Source organism: Mesoplodon bidens (assembly GCF_964165515.1).
Source record: "Mesoplodon bidens genome assembly, chromosome: 15".
NCBI lineage: Eukaryota > Metazoa > Chordata > Mammalia > Artiodactyla > Ziphiidae > Mesoplodon > Mesoplodon bidens.
Window position 1 is genome coordinate 35,864,774 of NC_138171.1, and position 24,196 is coordinate 35,888,969.

General features: G+C 47.3%; 1 protein-coding gene across 1 annotated transcript in view; it reads left to right on the forward strand.

Moving 5' to 3' along the window:
• Nucleotides 1–24,196, forward strand: part of COL26A1 (collagen type XXVI alpha 1 chain) — a gene marked incomplete at its 5' end in the record, with an annotated part of 177,846 nt that overhangs the window by 53,941 nt on the left and 99,709 nt on the right. The window contains one exon of the mRNA XM_081257567.1: nucleotides 22,054–22,157. Coding sequence (XP_081113693.1) covers nucleotides 22,054–22,157 — 104 coding nt within the window. The remainder of the gene's footprint in view (nucleotides 1–22,053; nucleotides 22,158–24,196) is intronic.

A 24,196-nucleotide genomic window follows, 5' to 3' on the forward strand; every position in this document is an offset into this window, starting at 1 on the left:
ATGAACAGATCCTAGATTTCTTACCTTTTTTCTTTTTTTAAAAAATTGAGACATAACTGACACACAACATTGTGTAAATTTGAGTTGTACAAGTTGATACATTTATATATTACAATCCAATTGCTGCAGTAGCCTTTGCTAACACCTTATCACGTCACATCAGTATCTAGATTTCTGGTCATGACGACACAAGAAAGAGAAAGAGGGAGGGCGACTCATTCTCACGAGAGCTGGTGCAAATTCGTCAAGATCCCCGTGAATGTTTTGATTGGGGCTGATATAGTTTAGCTTGTGCACAATGTCCCCCAAATGTGTCATCTAAGATAATGTGATAATGTTTGAACAGATATTTGTCCACATTTCACTGGAAGAGGAAGAGGCTGTTCTCACCATCGCACACTAAAGACACCCAGGCTCCCCCCACTGCTTTTCTCCTCCCTTATTTCCTTCTTCATTTCTGACTCTTGGAGGAGTTTTCCTTTTGGTCCTGGGAATAATTCACCTGCACTCTCTTTCTACCTGTGGCATTTTGTTTACTTTGTTCTATGCATCTCACGCCTCCTTGCCATCCTTATAGCCTGTTATGGGGGTTGGGGGGTATACAGTAAGGTGGGCTGCAGAATCAAAAAGACCAGCTGTGTGACTTTGAGCAAGTTACTTGCCCTCTCTGAGCCTTATTTCTAAAACGGAGACAATGCCTGTCTTGTAGGGCGGTTGTTAGGATTCCAGGAGAGAAAGTGCTAGTTCGTGCTGTGTGCGTGATGTGTTTTGGGACGTGCTAATGACAGTTGTTTGTTAACTGTTATTTTCCGTTGGCCAGTGAATTCCTTCTTTGCCTTGGAGGTCCAGCTGCACCCTCCCAGGCAGAAGTGATAAGTCCTTCGGTTATATTCCCCCAGAATCTTATTTGGCCGCTCCTAGAGCACAGCTGGACTTGTTTTAGTTAATTGCCTGCCTGGCCAGCTCTCCTCTTGCTGGAGTCTGTCCCTCGAGGGCAGGGGGTGTCTGCCGTTCACCTTGGGATCCTCTGGGTGTTTTGTGTCTGCCTGGAGAAGGTTATCACGAACTTGGTAAAGTTTTGCCCACATCCCCCTCCTTTCTGCTTCCTGTCCCCCACTCCCCCACTGGCTGGGTTTCCCTCAGCTGGATCCCTTCACCAGAGGTGTGACACACCTCAGGGGAATTCTTCTTTAACTGAAGACTCCTGGACCAGGCTTCACCAGGTCCTGTGTAGAATTGTGGGCAGTCCGACCAGAAAAGAATAAACATGACAAGGAAGCTTGTAGAACCCTAAACGTCCTGTCTTCTTCTGGCCGTGTTTGGAAGCGGGGCTCCATCCCAATTCCCTCGTGTGGCTGTGACGGTGTGACCAAAAGGGAGGACATGGGGCCCCAGCCTAGTTGTCAGGAGAGCGGTCTGAGCCCCGGTAGAGAAGGGCTGGAATGTCGGGTTTAACCTGGCTGTTGTCTCGGGCAGTGAGCCTGCTGGTGGGAAGGGCTGGTCGGTGGGTGGGGCCAGGAAGTGAGATCCGAGGGGCTCTGGGTGGCATGTGATTGGGCACCGCCTGGGGAGGGGAGGGGATGCTCTCTGACCTGTGTGTCTGGAGCCTGTGGTCCAGTCAGGAGCCCTGTCTTCATCCCTGGCTGTTTGCTGGCCTCCTCCCCCCTTCTCCCCAATTTGGGTGCTGAGTCTGGGCCCGGATCCTAGTCCATCCCTCTCCCCCGACTCCATTCACTCACCGTGAGCTCGATCTGGAGTCGAACTTAATAACTGGATGCTGGTGGGCCTGCCCAGTCACCTGGACACGGCTGTCCATGGGCGTCCCCTCCTTGGAGTCCAGGCAATGGCCTCCTCCCTTTCCTAGAGGTGCGCTTAGCTTTGCCTAGAAATAGGTAACATGATTTGGGGTGCTCGGAAAACCCCTGTCCCCGGATATCCCTTCCCAGGAGGCCTGGAATGTCTTGTTTGTTCACTCATTCATTCATTCATTCATGTTTACCTGGAGGCCGGCTGCATGCCAGGCCCTGGCCGAAAGAGAGCCCATGACTATCTGTCTCTCTTCAAAGACATGACTCTCCAAGAGCGAGGAAGGATGGTTTGAATGGTGGCTGGGGTCCAAGGTAAGCCAGGCACTTCATCCTGACAGGGGGCTTGGGAAGGCTCCTGGGACGAGGTGACATCTGAGCTGAGGCAGGGCCTCGCAGCAAAGAAACAGAACAGCTGGTGGCCACGATGGAAGGGGCTCAGGGGCTCCAGACCCCTGCATGGGGCTGGGTGATGACAGATGGGGGGGCACATGAAGCAGGGGTGGGGGGACCACAGGCCCAATGCACTCAGCTGAGGAGTTGGGGCTTAGCTGGTCCTTCCCTTCAATTCTGCAGCATCTAGTCCAGGAGCCTTCAGTTAAGTAGAATTATCTCCTCACTCCTCCTGCCAAGACAACTGGCTGAGGGACTGCTTTCTCCTCTGATGGGAGCACCTTGGGCAGCGAGAGCCCAAAGCAGGAGGGAGGAGGCAGAAAGGAGCAGGAGCTGCGTGAGAAGCCCTCTACCCATCACATGTGTGCCTGGGGAGTGTCCTGCTGGCTCAGAGCTCCGGGTTTTCTCGGAGGAGCAGGCTGGCCACGCTCTACCATCTGCGGAGCCGTAGGAGATGGAGCCGGACTCAGGCATGATGGGGGCCTACCTGCACCCCCTCCCCTACCCCGCAGAACAGAGTGCCTGGGTCCTAGGGCCCTTCTACCCAGGCAGAGGGGACCCTTTAAGGAGGCCACTCTGGCCCTCCTTCAGCCGTGCCCATCCTCATGGGGCAAAGAGTTCATGAGGCCAGGGGGATGTGTCCATCTGGATCCTATGCCCCGCTTCTAGACCATTCTCTGGATACCTGGCTAAACAGCCCTGAGTGGCTTCCAGGCCTGCCCTGGCCTCTTCCTTGAATCTGGGGGACGGTGCCTGTGGTGGGTGCACCCCAAGCCTTAAGAGGAGGGTGAGGGGTGGCTATTTGTGGGAGTGAGGCGCATGGATGGAGCTGGGACGTGCAGGCTGGGTCCACACACCAAGTGTGGGATGGAGCTGAGGGTAGGAAGAGAAGGGGTGGGGATCAAGGTCTCACTTGTTTCATTTGTAAAAATGATGCGTTGTATGAAGTTATTGGGGAAATTCAGTGCTGGGGCGACAGCGTGTGTCGGCCAGTGTCTTGCTGGTGATATGCTCTTGATACGTTGGCTACGACTCCCAGAGAAGAGGTATAAATACCAAGTGACTCATGAGGGGACACAGAGCTGGTTTGCTGCCGAGTGGTTGGGGCACCTGCACCAGCACCCTCCTGCTGCCCGTCCTGCTCAGTGTGAAGGCTGGGCTGGGGCCACCACAGGGAGAAGGCGTTTCTGCAATTCTGCAGAATTAGATTTGGGGATCAGCGGGACCATAATCCTTGGTGGCGCCTCTCTTTGCTGAGCGCTATGAAGTCAGCACATTATCTCATTACACCCCGATGACATTTTTATGACAAAATTGTGCAGGTGGGGGAAGGGAGGGTGTGGTTATGAAAACATGAGTGTAACAGAATCTGGGCACACTGAAGCCGATTTGGAATGCACTAGAGGACTGGCATGTGTCCCCAATCCCTCCCTGTGCCCCCACCCACTCCCCCAGGGGCTCCACGTAGGCCTCTTTGTGTTTGTTCATCCACTCAAGCGTCTCAACAAATATTTATTAAGGGCCTACTTTGTACCCGGGGGGGAATATGATGGTGAATAAGACCAAATCCTCTCTCTGATGGAGTTTCTATTCACGTAAATATAAAAACAAGAAAAAAATATTCCCTCCTAATGAGTTCAGGAAATTAAAATAGGGTAATGACTGAGTATAAATCCGGGCTACTTTAGAGGACATGGGAGAGAGATTCTTTGAAGAGATGACGTTGATGCTGAGTCATGAATGGTGAGAAAGAGCCTCCGTGTGAAGATGGGGTGGAGATAGTTGGTGCAAAGGCCCTGAGGCCGTGAGGTCCCGAAGGAACAGAGAAAGGTCCGTGTCCAGAGCAGGTTAGGAGGATACAGAGGCAGAGACTGATCTCAACAAGCTTCAGTTTGGAATTTATTATAAGAGTACTGGGACGTCACTGAAGGTTTTAAGTACTGATGATAAATGTCTTGATTTAGGTTTTTAAAATAATTAAACTTTTTATTTCAAGGTCACTGTAAATTCATAAGCAGTTGTAAGACATAATTTAATTGTGTTAAAATACACATAAATCAAAATTTGCCATCTTAACCATTTTTTTTTCTTTTGGCCACACCACGTGGCATGCGGGATCTTAGTTCCCCAATCAGGGATCGAACCCGTGCTCCCTGTAGTGGAAGCGTGGAGTCTTAACCACTGGGCTGCCAGGGAAGTCCCACCATCTTAACTATTTTTAAGTGTACAGTTCAGCAGTATTAAGTACGTCTATACTGTTGTGCAGCCGTCACCACCATCCATCTCCATAATTCTTTGCATCTTGTAAAACTGAAACTCTATGCGCATTAAACAATAACTCCCCATTCTCCCTTCCCTCCAGCCCCTGGAAACCACCATTACCACTAATCTGTTCTCCATTTCTATAATTTTGTCATTTCAAGAATGGAATCATACAGTATATAACTTTTCAGGAATGGGTCTTTTTATTCATAATTCTCTGGAGATTCATCCGGGCTGTTGGGTGTGTCAAGAATTCCTTCCTTTTTATAGCTGAGTAGTATTCTGTAGTATGGATGTGCCACAGTTAGTTTAACCATGTGTCTGTTAAAAGACATTTAAAAACAACTGGGTCGTTTCCAGTTTGGGGCTATATTGAATAAAGCTGCTATAAACATTCAAGTACATTCAAGTTTTTGTGTGAACATCAGTTTTTATTTCTTTGGGTAAATGCCCAGTAGTGTAATTGTTGGGTCATATGGTACTTGCATGTTTAGTTTTTAAAGAAACTGCCAAACTGTTTCCAGAGTGGCTGTACCATTTTACATTCCCACCAGCAAAGTCTGAGTGATCCAGTTTCATGCATCCCTGCCAGCATTTGGTGTTGTCACAATATTTTATTTTAGCCATTCTGTGTAGTCTGTTTAATTGTGGTTTTAATTTGCATTTCCCTAGGGGCTAATAATGTTGAACATCTTTTCATGTGCTTATTTGTCATCCAGATATCTTCTTTTGTGAAATGTCTCTTCATGTCTCTTGCCCACTTTCTAATTGGATTTTTTTCTTTTTTACTGTGGAGGTTTGAGATGTCTTTATATATTCTAGATACTAGCCCATTGTCAGATACGTGGTTTGCAAATATTTTCTCCCACTCTGTGGCTTGCCTTTTCATCTTCTAACACTCTTTTGCAGAGTAAAGGTTTTTAATTTCAACGAAGTCCAATGGATCAGTTTTTCATTTTATGAATCATGCTTTTGGTGTCAAGTCTAAGACCATTTTCTCCTATTTTTTTTTTCTAAAAATTTTAAGTTTTATATTTGACACATAAGTCCGTGATCCATGTTGGGTTGGTTTTTGCATGAGGTGTGTGATTTAGGGAGAGGTTCATGTTATTGGTCTGTGGATATCCCAGCTACACCAGTACCATTTGTTGAAAACATCCTTCCTTCACTGAATTGCTTTTGCATGTTTGTCAAAAATCATTTGGGCACAATTGTGTTGGTCTCTTTCTAAGTTATCTTTTCTGTTCCCATTGACATGTGTGTCTGTAGTTCTGCCAGTATCACACAGTCTCGATTGCTGTAGCTATGCAAGTCTTGGAATCGGGTAGACTGATTTTTCCCACTTTATTCATCTCTTTTGAAATTGTTTTAGCTACTATAGTTCCTATGTCTTTTCATATAAACTTTAGACTAATTTTGTCTATATTTACCAAAAATCTTCATGAGATTTTAACAGGAATTGCATTAAACCTGTATATCCACTTGGGGAAAATTGGTATCTTTATTACATTGACTCTTCCAATCCAGAACTATGGATTTCATATATTTAGATATTTTTTTCATTTATTTAGATTTTTTTTATTTCTTTCATCTTTCTTCATTGATTTCTTATAGTTTTTGGCATACAAGTTCTATTCTTTTTTTTTTTGGAGTGATTGTAAATAGGTTTTTTGATACAGTTGGTAAAATTGTATTTTTGATTTTGATGTCCATGAGTTCATTGCTAGTATATAGAAACACAGTTGATTTTTGTATGTTTATCTTGGATCCTATGACCTTGCTGAATCCATGTATTAGTTCTGGGAGTTTTGGGGTATATTCCTTGAGATTTTCTCCAAAGACAATCAAGTCATCTGTAAATAGGGACAGTCTTGATTCCTCCTTTCCAAGCTGTATGTCTGTTATTTCCTTTTCTCAACCTTTCACTGATTAGAACTTCCAGAACTTATAAATGAGTGGAGAGAATGCTTTGTTCCCAGTTATAGGGGGAAAGCATTTCACCATCAACTATAATGTTAACTGTAAAGTTTTTGTACATGTTCTTTATCAAGTTGAGTAAATTCTATTATTATTTTTCTCGGAGTTTTTATCATGGGCACTGAATTTGGTCCAAAAATTTTTTTTGCATTGATTAACATGGTCATGTGATTTCTTTAGCTTGTGAATATGGTGATTACATTGACTAACTTTGCAATATTGAACCAACATTGCATTCCTGGAATAAACTCCACTTGGCCATGGTATATAATTTTTTCAATGTAATACTGAATTCTGTTTGCTAATATTTTGTTAAGGATTTTTGTGTCTATATTCATGATGGATATTGGTCTGTAGTTTTCTGGTTTTGTACTGTCTTTGTCTGACGTTGGTATCAAGGTCTCATAAAATAAGTTAGGAAGTGCTCCCTCCTCTTTTATATTCTGGAAGAGATTATATAGAATTGGTATTAATTCTTCTTAAACATTTGGTAGAATTCTCCAGTGAACATCTGGGTCTGGAGATTTCTTTAGGGAGAGTTTTTCAGCTACAAATTCAATTTCCTTAATAGTTATAGGGCTATTCAAATGATCTATTTCATATTGAGTGAGCTGGGGTAATTTGTGTTTTTTGATGAATTGGTCCCTTTCCTCTAAGTTGTTAAATTTATGTGTATCATGATCTTCCCAATGTCATTCCTGATATTGATCATTTGTGTCTTCTCTCCTTTTTTCTTTGCCAGTCTTGCTAGAGGTTTATCATTTTTTAAAAAATCTTTTCGGAGAACCAGCTTTTGGTTTCACTGATTTTTCTCTATTGTTTTTCTCTTTTCAATTTCATTGATTCCTGCTCTTATGTATACTATGTCTTTCCTTGTGCTTGCTTTGTGTTTATTTTTTCTCTACTTTTTGGAGGTTCCTGAGATCGGCTGATTTAGCTTTCAAAAAGATCACTGGCTGCCGAGGGAAAAATGGACACAGGCTCAAGATGATGGTGGGTGATAGCTGGGGAAGTGGAGAGAAGTGAGTGGATTCAGGAGGTGTTCTGGAAACTGAGATGACAGAAATGTCTGATTACTTATGGGCGGGAGCACTTTGGGATAACCCTAAATTTTTGGTGTGAGTGGCTGGTTGGCTGGGCATGCCATTCATTGAGTTGGGGACACTGACAGGAGGTCACCCCTTGGAAGTGGAAAACAACAGCTCTGCTTTGGCCAAGTGAAGTGTGAGATGCCTATGGGGCATCCATGGGAAGAGGGGTATCAAGCAAGAGGTCGACCTGAAAAGTCTGGAGTTCCAGGAGACCCTGGGGCCATATTGAATTTCATGGATTCTCAGATGCCATTAGTTTGGAAGAAGTGCATTATCTTATGATCATTAAGAATGTTGCTAATTAAGCTATAGTGCACCATCAACTGTTACATGAATCCCAATGTCAGAGATGTTAAAGTGTAACAGTATGTGCATGTTAGAATTGGGGAAACTTGATGGTTGAGAATCATAAGCATTTTGATGGTATTTAAAGCTATGGGACTGGATGTGAACTTGGGGATGAATAGATGGAGAAGAGGTGCTGATCCCAGAACAGTCTGGGTACCCCAGCCTCTGAGATAGGGCTAAGGAGATGAGAAGAAGCAGCCAGGTCAGAAGGAGCATCGAGAAAACCCAGTGTTCTGGGATGAGACTTTTGGGAGGGAGAGTGTGAGCCTTTCAATGCTTCTGGGTGGCCGACGGGATGAAGGCTGAGGAGTGACCATTGGATTTGGCAATGTGGAGTCACTGGGGACCTGGCAACTGCAGTTTTGGGGAGTGGTGAGGATGGAGGCTGAGATGACATGGGTGGAGGAGAAAAATGAGAGGTGAGGAAATGAAGATCCAAAGGATAGAAAACTCTTTCAAGAAGTTCTGCTGTGAAGGAAGCAAGAAATGGGGCTTGGGGGACTGCCCTTGTGGTCCAGTGGCTAGGACTCCGCACTCCCAGTGCAGGGGCCCTGGGTTCGATCCCTGGTCAGGGAACTGGAACCCATATGCTGCAACTGAAGACCCCACATGCCACAACTAAAAGATTCCTCATGCTGCAACTAAAAAAAAAAAAAAAAGATCCTGCATGCCTCAAGGAAGAGCCCACACGTGGCAACGAAGATCTTGCGTGCCACAACTAAGATGCAACGCAGCCAAATAAATAAATATTAAAAAAAGAAGAAATGGGAAAGAGGGGATATATGTATACGTATTGCTGATTCACTTTGCTATAGAGTAGAAACTAACACGATATAGTAAAGCAACTATACTCCAATAAAATTTTTTTTTTAAATGGGGCTTGGTAGCTGGAGGGGAGTAAGAGGTCCAGGGAGGTGGTTTTTTTGTTTGTTTTTAAGATAGGAGATACAGGAGCATGTTTGTAAACTGCCAGCAATGACCTGGGAGAGAGGGGAGGCGGCTGGTGAAGGCGGGCAGAGGATGGCTGTAGGAGCAAAGCTGCCCGGGGGTGGGGGTGGGTGGCGGTGGGGAGAGGTGGGGGGTGAGGGGTTGGGGGGAGTTAGGGGGTGTGAGAGGAGTGGGGGGTGGACCCGGAAGGGAGGGGGAGGGCCTTGTCAGGGCAGCACTAGGAGAGAACGCCGGGGTGGGGGGCATCCATCACCCATGCGGGTCCAACCATGTGACACCAAGACGGTCTGATTTCGGGGCTGACTCTTTCCACCCACTCATGAACACCTCAAAGGCAGGACCACAGTGTCCTCATCCCAGAGCCTGGGCACATTAAGCTGCTTAACAAATGTTCATTAAAGAAACGTATCCATCCTCTTGTTAAATGAAAAAAAAATTGTAATACAACTGTGTCCCGTTTGGTTTTTCCCATTCCATGATTTTTTTATATTGGGATTTTGTAGTGTGTCTGTGTGTGTCTGTGTGTGTGTGTCTGTGTGTGTGTGTGTGTCTGTGTGTATGTAGGTGAGGATGACACCCAGAACTAATGTTCACATACAAACATGAGCCCCAGAGGATGGTGCCCGGCGCCCAGTCAGTCCAAGCTGGTATGGAGCGGGGTCCTGCCGGGCTGGGTCTGGTCTCAGGACCTGCGGCCCTGACTCGGATTTCTCAGATCATGCCTTTGGTCTGTTTAGCTGTTTGTTTGGTACTGAATGAGCACTTAAGCGCCAGGCACTAGTGTGCAAAAAGATCATGGCCCCTCCCTCTCAGAGTTGGGGGGGTCGAGTGGAGGGAGGGACATGTCAATCAAAGACTCACAGCTATGCGGGGGAGGAGGGTGTCCCTGCTATAAGACCTGGTTCTGGGGTCTCCCTGGGGGGCATTTGAGCTGAGATCTGGGGGATGAGGGGATTTCGCTAGGGGAAGGGGTGCAGGTTGGGGAGAGGGAACAGCCAGGCAGGGGGCCCTGGCCGGGGCGGGGGAGGGGGGTGGGAGTCTCTTCCCTGCTGGCTTCTCCTGGCTTGTAGTGAGGGGCTGGACCAGGACACTTCCCTGTGAGGGGCCTTCAGAACCAGTGGAGAGGACTAGGGGTGCTGCCCCCCCGTGCCTCAGTTTTCCTTTCTGGGAAATGGGGATAAACGCCCCCGTCTTGCTCTGGGGTGGAAATCATAGCCCTGGCTGTGCCTGGTTCACTGCAGCCGGATGTCTCACGTTTTCATCGCTGCCCTCCTGCCCTCCCGAGCCCCCGGTCAGCTGCTGGAGGGGGTGGGCCCCAGGGCCAGACAGATTTGGAAGGAGGAGCCCCAGGGCCTCGGGGGTTAAGTTTTCCTCGGCCTGGCTCTCCTGCCCTCAGCTCTCTCCCTGGCCCCTCCGAGCTCTTTGATGGCATTAGAGCCAACCTTTTCCAGATGTGCTGAGCCGAGGGGTTTGCCGGAACTTCATCTGCCTCCGCCAGACGGCCCCCTGCCAGGCCACCTCCCCCCTCGGGTTGGGTTGCCTGCGGCCCTCAAGGCCACATGAAGTCCTGGACTTAGTGCTTTCTTAAAACGTGGCCTGCTTTCCTGCCCCTCCTCGGCCAGCCTGTGTGGTTCGAGAAGCCCACGATGTGTCCACCTCCCCCCGACTGGACCGTGGTTTTGGGCTTGAGTGGGAGCGGCGGCCTGGGCGGGGGGACACTGCCCTCTGGGCCTTCTGTCCCTTCCGTCCGCACTTGGGAACGACTAGCTCGCACTGTGGGGAGACCAGAGCCTGGAGGACCCTGCCGGCTGCCGCAGAACTGCGGTGGGACTGCCCATCCCCCTCCCCGCCGGCCCGCTGCTATTAATCAAGAGATTAATAATCTCCTGCCTCCCTTTCTGAAACCCCCACTCCCGTTTCCTGTTGAGTCTCCAGTCTGTCTCGGTACCTCCCAGTCTGGTCCTCCTCGTGGTGGTCCCTGCTGAGGAAGTGGGGCTGGGGCAGGAGCCGGGGCCTGCAAGCTGCGGTGCCCAGTGAGGGAGGGGGGCCCCGGGGGCCCCCCGCCTCCACCCGAGTCGTTCCCAGCAGGCAATGCCCGGACGATGGCCCTGTCCTGGCACCCACTGAAGGACCTCATGATGCTGTGGGGACATGGCCTTTGGAGGCCAGAGAGCCATGGCCTGGGCTTACACACCTCCAGTGACGGGCACCTCACCCCTCCTGGAGCTCTTTCTTCATATTCCCTCTCACATGACCTTGTGCACCCAGGGCCACCTTTGGGGACACACAGGACTCATCTGCACCCTATCTAGGACAGTCACTGAGTGGCTGGAGGACTGCAGCCGGGACTCTCAGAGCACCTCATGACCGCTGTGCTCACTGGGAGGGTCCCGGGGGCGCTGCAGAGGGCAAGGACCTCCTCTGACTCCTGGGAGGGGCCGGGGGGCAGCTTTGATGTGTTGTTGAGCAGGAGAGGACATGGGGCTCCCATCAGGAGGTCTGGTTCAGTCAAACCTCTGCTGCTTTATCACCTGGAATCTGACCCCCTCTTTGGCCTCAGTTTCCCCTCCATCACGTGTGGCCATTCATCCCTGCTGGCCCCTCTTTCTCGGCCAGCAGCCTCCTGACTCACTTCCTCACCTCCCATCTCTCCTGTCCAATCCGGCTGCCATGCCAACACAGGTGGGGTCTTTCTTGAAAGCAGATCTGATCATGATGTTCCTCTGAGCCACAGTGCCTGGGTGGCTTCCCCATGGCCAGGAAAAGGGTGGTCTCCCCGTGGGTACACAAGGCTGTCTGTAGAGGGGTGGAAAAACTATATCAAGTCTTGTATTTATTTTTTAATCTACAAAATAAGAGAGAAATTAAGCTCTACTGATTTTTTATACATGCAAAGATGGTAAATAATACACGTATATATACATGTATAAATTAATAGAATCTCCTGCAGGCTCAGAAATATGTTACTGATCAGGAGCATCCCTGGATGCCTGGAGAGCATAGCCAGTCTCCACGGACGCAGTCCAGACTCCTTGCCTGCACTACAGGCTTTCACAGCTGCCCCGAATGCCCTGTCTGCCTGTCCAAGCACTCTGCCCCCCAAATGCACCAAACTTCACCCACATTTCCTGGCTCTCCTGGTGCTGGTTGCCTCCTCACCTTTTTAGCTCAGCAGAGCTCCCTCAAGTGTCACTTCATGTGGGAAGTCTTTGCTGGCCACTCCTGGTGGATGGAAGTGGCCATGTCCTGCTCCCTCTCCCTGCATCCATCAGTTTCCATGGATGCCATCCTGAGCTCCTCCAGGGAGCCACCCCATCTTGGTTAGCATTACAGTTCCTGGCCTGGGACTCCATCTGGTACAAATGATTCAGCGATTGTTTTATTCATTCCACCAGTCTTTACTGAGCACGTATGATGTGCCAAACCCTGAACTAGGCCTGGGGTTAGTGGAGGAGACAGATATCAGACAAATGATCGCACAGGTGCGATCACCCTTATATACTTGTAAGGCTGATAAGTGTTTAGAAGTCAGGGTTCTATGACAGTGTAAATCGAAGGGACTCAGCCTGCAGTGGGGTGGGTGGAACTGATGGGTGGGCTGATCAAAGAGGGCTTCTCAGAGGAGGCGACACTAGAGGCTGCATTGGAGTTAGTGGACATCTTGGGCAGAGGGAACAGTGGATGACAAGCCCTGATATAGGAAGGAGCTCTGGGGGTTCAGAAACTCAAAAGCCGATTGCTTCTGGAGTTCTGAGTAGCCTGGAGGCGGGGCGGCAAGCAGCGGGGCAGCCAAGGTAGACAGTGGTTAGAAGTCTACGTGGTCATACTAGGGATTTGGTTTTTGTCCTAAGATTGAAGAGAAGCCAGGAAGGGTGCATGGAGGAGATTTGTGCTTTGAAAACATCACTGGAGCCAGCTTCTGTGTATAGGCTGGAAGCTTGGGCACCAGTCAGGGGCCATTGCTGCTGTCTGGGAGGGTGATGAGGGAGGCTGGACTAGGGCAGGGTCGGGGAGAGCAGTGGGCAGGTAGGATCTACTTGGTGAGCGATCTCCACGGACTCGTCGATGTGAGGCGCCAGAGAGGGGTAGGGGCCATGGATATTTGTTGAGTGAATAACAACCCCCTGGAGAATATATGTCCCTGAATTTGCCGAGTGACGGCGAGGGAAGTCCCAGGATCTGCCCTACAGAGGGAACAAATACACAGAGATCAGAAGTCCCTAGAATTGGTCTGTCTTGGAAAAAAAAAAGCCAACAACCAGGGCTAGTGAGACACCAGATGGGAGACTCCACATTGTATCTGGAGAATTTCAGGGTAGCAAGGGATCTGTATGTTTTTGCATCTCAGCCCAGACTTCACAGGGGGTTCAGAGAGGCAGGACTTGTTCAACGGCTCACAGATGGGCAGAGTTGTATTGGGATCAAGTGTTGGTGAGGATGTTTTAAACCACCCAGACTACGATATTTTGATATGGCAGCCTGAGCAAACTAATACAAATACCTAGGGGTAAATTTAACAAAAGATGGCACACTGCTGAGAAAAATTAAAGAAGACTTAAATAAATGGAAAGTTATACCATATGTATGGATAAGAAGACTCAGATTATTAAGATGTCAATTCTCTACAAATTGATCTATAGATTCCATATAACCTTATCAAAATTATAGTGGGCTTTTTTTTTGCAGAAATTGATAAGCCAATTTAAAAAGTCAATGAGAATGCAAAGGACCTAGGTGTCCAAGACAACCTTAAAGGAGAACAAGATTGGAGGACTTACATTGCTGTATTTCAAGACTTACTATTAAGCTATATTAATTAAGACAGTGTGGTTTTGGTGCTAGGATGGACAAACAGATCAATGGAACAGAACAGAGAGTCAAGAAATACTCATATTTAAACAGTCATTTGATTTTCAACAAGGCACTAAATAATTTAATTTTAGTGGGAAAATTTAGGCCAAAAGAAGGTCTTTTCAATAAATTGTGCTGTAGCAAGTGGATATCCAAATGGAAAACAATGAACCTTGACTCCTACCCAGCAGATAGTAAAATTTTAAAAATGATAAATTGAACTTGATCAAAATTTACAACCTGATCATTAAAAATACACCTTTAAGGGACTTCCCTGGTGGCGCAGTGGATAAGACTCCACACTCCCAATGCAGGGGGCCCGGGTTCAATCTCTGGTCAGGGAACTAGATCCCACATGCATGCTGCAACTAAGAGTTTGCATGACACAACTAAGAAACCCGCCTGCCGCAACTAAGACCTGGTGAAAATAAATAAATATATACATACATACATACATAAATTTTTTTTTAAAAACTGGTATCAAAAATACTTCCAAGTTAATAAAAAAATACACCTTTAAGAAAATGAAAAGGCAAGCCACATATTGGGAGAAAACATTCACAATACATATATCTGACAAAGGTCTCTCATATATCTTACAAATCAACAAGAAAGACCCAAAACCCAATTTAAAAGTGGGCAAAAGACTTGAACAGGCACTTCACAAGAGGAGATATCTAATTGGCAAGCATGAAAAGGGGTTCAACTTTAGTCAGTAGGAATTGCAAGTTAAAACCATAATAAAAGAGTACTGCATACACCCTAGAATGACTAAAATGAAAATGATTGACAGTATCAAATGTTGGCGAGGTTATAGAGCAACTGGAACTCATACACTGCTGCTGGGCATGTGAACTTGGTTCATCCAGATAGGTTTGGGACAAGTGTTTGTAGCATCTACTAAAGTTAAACATATAATCATCCTATGGCCCATCAATTTTATTTCTAGGTTTATACCCTAGAGAAGTGAAAAAGTGTCCATGAAGACTTGTACGAAAACACTCATAGCGTCTTTATTCATCAAAGCTCAAAACTGGTAATAATCCAAATGTCCATGAACAGGAGAATAGACACATTGTGGTATATTTGCATAATGGAATATTATTTAGCAATAAAAAGAAACAAAGGAGTGCTACACTTAACAGCATAGATGAACCTCACAGACATGATGGGTGAGTGAAAGAAGGCAGACACAAATGAGTGCATGCTGTAAGATTCCATTTATATAAAATTCTAGAACAGGCAAAACTGGTATCTGGCGAGAGAAGTCAGAAGAATGGTTATGTCTGGGGGCTGGGTAATCAATTTGGAAGGGGCACAAAAGGACTTTGGAGCAATGGGAATGTTGGTGTAAACATATTGAATAGGTAAGAGTTCATTGAGCTAAACACTAGATTTACCTACAGATCTTCCTCGACTTAACAATGGGGTTACATTTGCAATAAACCCATTGCAAGTCGAAAATGCATTAAATACACCTACTGAACATTGTAGCTTAGCCTAGCCTGCCTTAAACATGCTGAGAACACTTCCATTAGCCTACAGTTGGGCAAACTCATCTAATACAAACCCTGTTTAATAGTAAAGTGTTGGCCATCTCATGTAATTTATTGAATACTGTACTAAAAGTGAATAACAGAATGGAAGGGTACCCACCGTTATCATACACAGCTGAAGGCACGTTGGGCCTGAAGAATGTTTGAAGCATTGAACTAAGATTAATTGCTGGATGATGGGGATGCTACAGCAACAAGGTCATCAATTTCTCTCTCTTCTGATAAGGCTGGAGAATAGCTGGGAGAAGGCACTGGGGCATCGGCACTTGTTGATGGTTTAGCAGGCATAGTGTTCTTTGGGGAGATATCAAGTTTGGACTGTCCGGTTTGTTTCTTCTTTCCATTTTATATTTCTCTAGAGCAAGCAAGAACATCCTGTATTTGCCTGTCAGCTCTTGCTAATGTCTCATAATTGACGTCCATTTCTTCTAACATCCTTACACCACTGCTGATAGCAGCAAACGTCTCTGCCAGTTTCTTTACTGTGAACTTTCCTGGTGCCTCAGGCATAACTTCTTCCTCTTTCCTTCCTTCCTTCTTCCTCCAGTTCGATCAGCTCCTCAGTGGAAAGTTCTTCAGCTTCAATACCAACAATCTCATGAACATCCTCTTCGTCAATGTCCAATTCTAGCTGTTTCCCAAGCACTAATGTCTTGGGACTATTTCATCCACAGCAGAATCTTAGTTAAAGCCTTTGAACGTGTTCACGCATGTCTTTAAAACTTTCTTCTAAATGCTGTTCATGCATTGCCATGTGACTCCTTCCCATGAGGCAGCGATGGTCTGGGTAGCATTTCGAATGCTAAAAGCTTTCCAAAACTCTCAGAGTGTTCGGCCAGATCCCATCTCTTCAACAGCCTGCACAGACAGTTGGTGTAAAGAGTGTGCTTTGAACGTAGCTGTGGTGCTTTGGTCCATGGGTTGAATGAGTGCAGTTGTGTCCGGTGGCAACTGCACAACCTTGACATCAGGATGCATGTCGCTGGTATGCTGTGGATGCCCTGGAGTGTTGTCTAAGATCAGCAGACTCTTGAATGGGACGTTGTTTTGTCTTCAATATTCTCTTGTCTGAGGGATAAAACACTTCAAAAGCCAGGCTTCAAACAATGCTTATGTCATCCAGGCTTTCTTGTGATGGTGATAACAAACGGGAAATGAATGCTCACTCACATATTTGAATGCTCTAGGGATCTCCGAGTGGTAGGTTAGGAAAAACTTTAATTCGAACCCTGCAACATTTCTACCCCAAAGCAGCCTTACACAGTGTTTGAATGCCTTGAATCCTGGCATTGTCTTGGACTCTTGATGAATGTATGTATGCTCTGGCATACACTTCCAGAACAAGCTCATTTCATTGACATTCAATATTTGTTCTGGCAAATATTTCTCATCCACAATTATCCTCTGCAGCTCTTCCTTAAAAACTTTGGCACCTTCAATATTGGCACTTGCTGCCTCACCACTGACTTTCACATTATGAAAACTATGCTGCCTTTTGAAGCATTGGAACCGGCCATAACTTGGTATAAACATTTGCGTTATTTGTAGAATCATCGACACACTTTTTTAGTGTATGGAAAGACTTCTTGCCTTAGCCTGGCTGGTCAGTAGGCTATGAACTTCTGTACCTGGTCTTCCATCCACGTGACAAGTTTTTTTTTTTCTTTTTTTCTTATTTATTTATTTATTTGGCTGCACGTTGCAGCTTGCGGGATCTTAGTCCCCCCACAAGGGACTGAACCCGCGCCCTCAGCAGTGAAAGCACAGAGTCCTAATCACTGGACCACCAGGAAATTCCCAGACAATTTTTTTTTCCATGTCATCCGTCATCCCAGCCCTTTTCTTCATGATGACAGTGAATTTAACCAATGCTGATGATTTCACTGCATCACTCATTTGCTTCTTATCCTTTAAGATGGTCAAGATCATCGATTGCCAAAGTCCTAACTCACCTGTGACGGCTGTTACTGGCTTACCGCCTTCATGCTGGGTAGTTATCTTGAGTTTCATCTCAAGAGTAATTGCCCTCCTCTTCTTCTTCTCACCAGAAGCAGGAGACACAGATGGGCATTTTGTAGATACGATGGGACGGGAAAACGTGAAACACAGTATCGAAAAAAATGCTGGCAACACAGTACCCTGTTGAGTATTGGTTGTTTACGCTTGTGATCGCAGGGCTGACTGGGAGCTTCCCATCATCACCAGAGAGTACCATACCCCATATGGCTAGCCTGGGGAAAAGATCAAAATTCAAAATTCCAAGTATGGTCTCTACTGAATGCGTATCACTTTCGCACCATCGTGAAATCCAAAAAATTGTAAGTCAAACCATCATAAGTTGGGGACCATCTGTGTTTTACTGCATGTAAATTATATTTTAATTTAAAAAGAGAAAACAAATCCATTACAATGTGAGGCGTGAACTCAGCGCTTTCCTCCCTGGCACTGACCACCACACATGGCCACATATTCATATGTGTGATACAGGATTAGTGCCACCAGCTCTGGCAGAGTGGAGCTCGTGCTGCCTCCTTCATTCTTGTATTCCCAGTGCCCGGCACATGGCAGGCACCCCACACGTAAAACCAAGCTGTGTACAGGGTGTTGGGGGTACTGAGGAGGGAGCCTGTCAGCTCTGGCTGGGGCTGGGGGTGCTTCACAGAGAAGGGGATGTGGAGTCACAACCCGAAGGCTCTTGGGGATTTTTCTCAGCAGAGTAAAGAAGGAGGGTGAGTGGGCAGAGGAGCCTGCATGTATGTGCAAAGGCCCAGAGGCAGGAAGAGCTGCTTGTTTGTGCTGTGGTGGGAGGAGTGGAGGGGCGAAAGGTAGGCAGGGCCTTATTTGCTGACCTAAAGAGTGTGGGCAGTCACAAAAGCGGATCTTCATTTTAGAAAAATCAGTGAGTTTGCAGACTGGAGCCCAGGGGAAGGGCTGGGAGTTCTTCATGGAGGGTGAAACGATGGGGACAGCCCATGAACACTTGCACCTGCCCTGGACATTCAGGGGAGATCTGAGGGTCTGAGCCCTGGCCTGCTGGGCTGGGGAAGCAGCGCCACCTACTGGCTTGCCCTGCTCCTGGACTTCGCAGGCCACCAGGATGCTTCTGGTCCCGCAGTGGGACAGGCCAGCCCGTGGCCCTCAGAAGGAGGGGGCAGAAAGAGACCTTCTCTGGGGTATGAGCTCTCCCTCTGGTTCAGGGGCCTGAGATCAGTCCCTTGTGCAGATGCAGGGAGGAACAATGTTCCCCCGTACTGAACGAACACAAATTAGTATTGCTAGGTTCTGCTAATTCTGCCTGGGTTTGGAACCAAGTTCCACCATCTTCTAGCAGTGTGACCTTGATAAAGTTACTGAAGCTCTCGGTGCCTCGGTTTCCTCATCTGTAAATTAGGAATAGTAATAGCATCCACCTGTCAGGGTTGTTATGAGTCAGCAAATGTAAAGCACTCAGAACTGTGCCTGATACGTGGTAAGTACGCAAAGCTCTTACTATAGCTATTATTATTTTATCACCATCATCACTCAGGGCACGAAGTGAGGAGTGCCTGGCGCCTTTGGAGGGCTCATGGGCTGCAGGCCGAGGGGCAGCCTATGGCACAGGGGGCCTGAGGGCAGCTGTGGCAGCTGGAGAAGGGCTGGGCCCCGTGGCTAAACAGCTCAGACTCTCTCCTGACCACAGTGGGGACAGGTGAAAGGTGCTGGCCAGGAAGAAAGGGGTCAGATCTGTGTTTCGCAAGCCCAGCAGCTACACATCCCTTTCCGCTCTCACACGTGCTCTCCCAGGGAGCCTCATAGCCAGCATCCCAGTCCTCAGCGTGCAGACCCGGAAACGGGCTCAGGGAGGTTAAGGAACGTGTGCAGTTCACATGGTGAATCAGGGGCAGGGCCCTAAACTCTCAGCTTATGACCCCACAGCCCAGGGCTCCATCTCCTCCATGGTGCAGTGGTTATGGGAGGGATTCCATAGCTTTTCTGGTCCCTCTCAGCCAGAGCAACAATCTTCTTTCAAGAATTAGTTTTAAAACTGATTTTTAAAATTGAAATTAAAGCGTCTTTCCTTTCCCAGCTGGGCCAGTTCCTGGCTGGGAAATTTGCAGCAGGAAGAGGGTGTGAGCGTGTGTGTGTGTGTGTGTGTGTGTGAGCATGTGAGTGTACATGTGAGTGAGAAATCGTGTGAGTGTGTGTTTGTCATACAGACAGTCTATTTGGACTCCTTGGACCCAGTCTCGCCTACCCACTTATGTCCCACCAGGCTCCTTCTATAACTAGTGGTGACAATGACTGGTCCTCTGCCACCCTCCCACCCCCTCCACAGTGGCCTATGCCAGCTGCTTCCTGCCGTGGATCTGAGAGTCCAAAGGCCTGCATTTGCTCTTGGGCACTTCTCCGTGCAGACTTCTGGCTCCTCACTTGAAAGTTCCAGCCCCTGGCTGTGCACTGCCAGCCCCTGCCCCGCCCCCCGCCTTCCCACTTAGAGCTCCAGAGGGGAAGCTGGTTTGCCGGAATGTTTACGAAACATGAGTGAGAGGATTTTTTTTTTTTTGAAAGAAAAATTAGTGTAGCAGGATTCTTCAGATTTAGTGCAGTATTTCTGAAATTCAAAACCTGACTTATGTATTTTCCTGTCAACAGTGCATCTCAAAACGTCACGCCTGCTGCCACCAATTAATTCATAATTTTCCCATTCACGATTAAGTTGCTTGGTGTCAGCAGATGCAAATTCTGTGAAGTCATGCAGTTTTGCTTTCAAGAGGAAGTTGTGCAGACTTTATCAAGCAGCCAAGTTATAATGATGCGTGTAAATCGAATAATAAAGCCGAATTTTTGCCCCTCGTGAAAATCAGTCATATGTTTTTGTGTTTGTGTGTGTGTGTTCACTGAGGTGTAAGTGATAGATAACATTGAATTAGTTTCATGTGTGCAACATAGTGATTCGATATTTGTGTATGTTGTGAAATGATCACCACAAATAAGTCTAGTTAACATCTGTCACCACAAGTAGTTATAAAAATATTTTTTCTTGTAATGAGAACTTTTAAGATCTACTCTCAGCGATTTTCAAATATGCAATACAGTATTATTAACTATAGTTGTCATGCTGTACATTACATCCCATGACTTATTATAACTGGAAGTTTGTGCCTTTTGACCAGCTTCACCCATTTTGCACTGCTCCCTATCCACCTTCCCCCAGCTTCTGGCAACCACCAGTCTGTTCTCTGTATCTGTGAGCTTGGTTTATTTTCATTTTTTTGTTTTTAGAGTCCACCTATAAGGGAGATCATACAGTATTTGTCCAAGGTCTTTCCATGTTGTCAAAAATGGCAAGATTTCATTCTTTTTTATGCTGAATAATATTCTAGTGTGTGTGTGTGTGTGTGTGTGTGTGTGTGTGCATGTGCCACATTTTCTTTATCCACTCACCCATTGATGGATACTTTGGTTGCTTCCATATCTTGGCTATTGCAAATAATGCTGCAGTGCACATGGGGGTTCAGATATCTTTTTGAGTTAGTGTTTTCATTTCCTTTGGATAAACACCCAGAAGTGGATGTTATGGTAGTTCTATTTCTAACTTTTTTAGCAACTACCATACTGTTTTCCGTGGTTTCCAATTTACATTCCCATCAACAGTGCATGAAGGTTCCCTTTTCTCCATATCCTCACCAACACTTATTTCTTGTCTTTTTGATAATAGCCATTCTAACAGGCGTTAGGTGATATCTCAGTGTGGTTTGGTCATATATTTTATATTCACTATTCTTGGAGTTTTACAAAATAGTATCAAACTTATTTTCAAGAAAAATTTCAAAATTGGGTGAAAATTTACCATGGGATCCCACAGCAGTTTGCAGGAGCATTTCGTTGCTGCAAGGGCCCCACTACTGAATTGCAAGTATTCACTGGAGTGTCTCTCTCTCATCTATCAGGCTGGGATTTTCTCAAGGATGGGACTCCATTTTATTAATCTGTGACCACAGTATTGCCTGTAGTTGATGCTCAATAAATATTCATTGGGGACTTCCCTGGCAGTCCAGTGGTTAAGACTCCATGCTTCTACCACAGGGGGCAGGGGTTCAGTCCCTGGTTGGGGAACTAAAATCCCACATGCCATGGGGTGCGGCCAAAAAAAATACATATATATATTCATTGGATGAATCAACCAAAAGAAATAATGATTGGGAAAAAGGTTGGAGTTAAGTGACTTGTGGGTGGTTGGAAGTTGTACAGGTTCTAATGATATTTTTCTTTTCCTTATTCATTATCTTGGGCTGCCTTAACAAAATATCATGGACCAGATGGCTGCAACACAGAAATTTATTTTCTCAGCCAGCCACCTCTCTGTGTCCTCACATGGCCTTTGTTCAATGTGTACATGTACACAGAGAGAGATCTCTGTCTGTCCTCCTCTTCTTAAAAGGCCACCAATCTTACTGGATTATGGGCCCACCCCTCTGACCTCATTTAACCTAATTACCTCTTCAGAGCCTATGCTTAAGTACAGTCACATTGTGGGGTTAGGGCTTCAACATAAGATTTCTGGGAGACACAATTCAGTCCATAGCAGTCATTTCCCCACCCTAGGGGGCCACCCTTGGAGATTTGTGGGAAGGCAGAGCTGGAAGGGACTTTACAATGCACCCGACACAGAGAGGGGTGGTCACTCACCCTGGGCCGCATAGCCTGTGAGCACAGAGCTAGGATGATGGGCTCTACTGCCTGGGGGGCTCCCAGAGCCCTAGGCTGGGTGGTTTCAGCAGGAGTGGGATCTGGGGTGGGCGGGTAGGTGCTCACACTGTCCTGACTCTGCCCTTGTGTTAGTTACAGGACTCTGATCAGACCCACGTACAGAGTGTCCTACCGCACAGTGACGGCGCTGGAGTGGAGGTGCTGCCCTGGCTTTACCGGGAGCAACTGTGACGAGGGTGAGTCTGCCGGGGGCAGGGGGCAAGAGGAGGGGTGCTGGCCGGGCCGAGCTTCAGAGTCTATGGATGCTCCTCCCTCCCCTGCCCTCCTTCTGTGAGCAGCTCTCCTTTCTTCCACATTCCTTCCTTCTTTTTCCTAAGCATCTCTGAACCAAATGCTCGGGACTGGCCAAACTGGGGAGAGCCCGGCGTCCTGCGTGTGGGCACAGAGGTGGGGTCCCGTGTGCACTGCTTGGGCCAGGCATGAAGGAGAATCGTAAGCCCTGGCCTGAGGAGGAGAGTCAGTGTACAGCCTATTTCTTCTGCTCTGGCTCTGACTTACCCCAGAGCCGGGGCAGGCAGAGCTGGATATCTGGGCTCTGAGCAAATGCAGATGAGGAGCCAGGAGCCTTGAAGCCATGCCGGTTGTAGAATAAGGCAGATGGACCTGGTGGGCGGCAGCAGCAGGAAGGCCTCACCCTGCTGCCCTGACCCTGTTGCTGGGCAGGTGCCCAGAGGGAGGAGGGGAGGTCGGGACCCAGAGCCGGAGCCTTCCTTCTGAGCCCCGGAGCCAGGCTCACTCTGGCTCTGGAGCTTGATGGGCCCAGAGAGCAGCGCTCAGGTGGGATTCAGAGACAGCGACAGAGCCCATCCCTGCCACACTCACATCCAGGGACAGTGGGTCCTGCCTGACAAACAGGTTTGCAGCCCACCTGGTTTTCCAGAAGAGCTGGGCAGTCCCAAGGCTCAAGGGTCAGTTTTGAATTTGGAAACAGTAGTTCTCCTCAACCTCTACTTTCTGACAAAATGATCCTCTCTCATCTTTTTTTATTACATAACTTACTGATTTTAGTTATATGTATATTTAAAATATAAGTACTCTATATGTGTATACTTCTATTGTAAACTGCCTAAAAGTCTTTGGATTACAAATAATAGCCTAAGAACAGGAAGAGCAGTAATAACAATGATGATGATGCTTCAGTGAGCCTGTGGCCCAAAGCTGAGCTGAAGGAAGGGGTTGGGACGTGGAAGCATCCAGTGGTACCTCCTTTACTGGTTTGTGAGCCTGATTCTGGGAAGGGAGGTGGACAGCCTCAGGGGCTGGCCCATACTTGGGGGGCACAGGACTGCCTTTCTTTGGGGAGAAACAGAAGGGACCCCAGGTGTGAGGGGCTGAGGGGAGGCCTGGCTCCCCCAGGTGAAGGCGTGGGTGGCAGGACTTTGTGCTTTTTGTGTTGAGTGACCACAGCTCACACTGGGTCCCTTGTTGAGGTCGGAGGCCCTCAGAACCAGGATTTGGACCATGGTTGTGGGAGAGAACTCTGGCCCCTCCAACAGAGTAGAGCAGACCTGTCCTCTGGATTCTGCGAGGGGCTGGGGAGACAGGGCTTTCAAGGGCAGTGACTGATTTACCCTTAAGTAACTGACTCAGCGCTTTTCAGTGACCAATAAAATAAATACCGTTGGCTCCACCCGATGAAGTACTGGCTTGCCATCAAGACCTCAACTTTAGAAGCCCTCCCTAATCCTTAGGAAGGCTCCTGAGTCCTTCTTTCAGCTCCGGAGCCTCCGAGGGCCCCCCCCACCACCGCCACCTCGTCATGGCCTCAGCCAACTATAATCATATGTCTTCACATCGGCCTTCCCCCGCCCCTCACCACCCTGCAGGGCTGTCCAGTTCCTCTAGGGGTAACTAAGCCCCACCCGAATGGGGCCCCTTCCTTTCTCTCTTGGAAACACTGCAGTCAGTGCTGGAGCGTATATGTTTTTCATCTCTCTTCATATTCTCTTCATTAGAGGAATGAATGAACCACGAGATGAAGTGTAGTAAGTCTCAAAATGTGTAAGTCATAATTCTCACACAAGTGGCTTGTGAGCATGCGTTGTGTTGAACTCATGGATTGTGGAACCAGCAACATGCCAAAGCTGATTCAAAAGAGATTAGAGAAACTGATAAATATGCAGATTGGGGTCCCCAAGACCATGCTTAGGTTGCTTCCCTGAACCAGAGCTCTTAGTGGGACTCAGTCGTGTATACATGGTGGCTTCCTGCATGG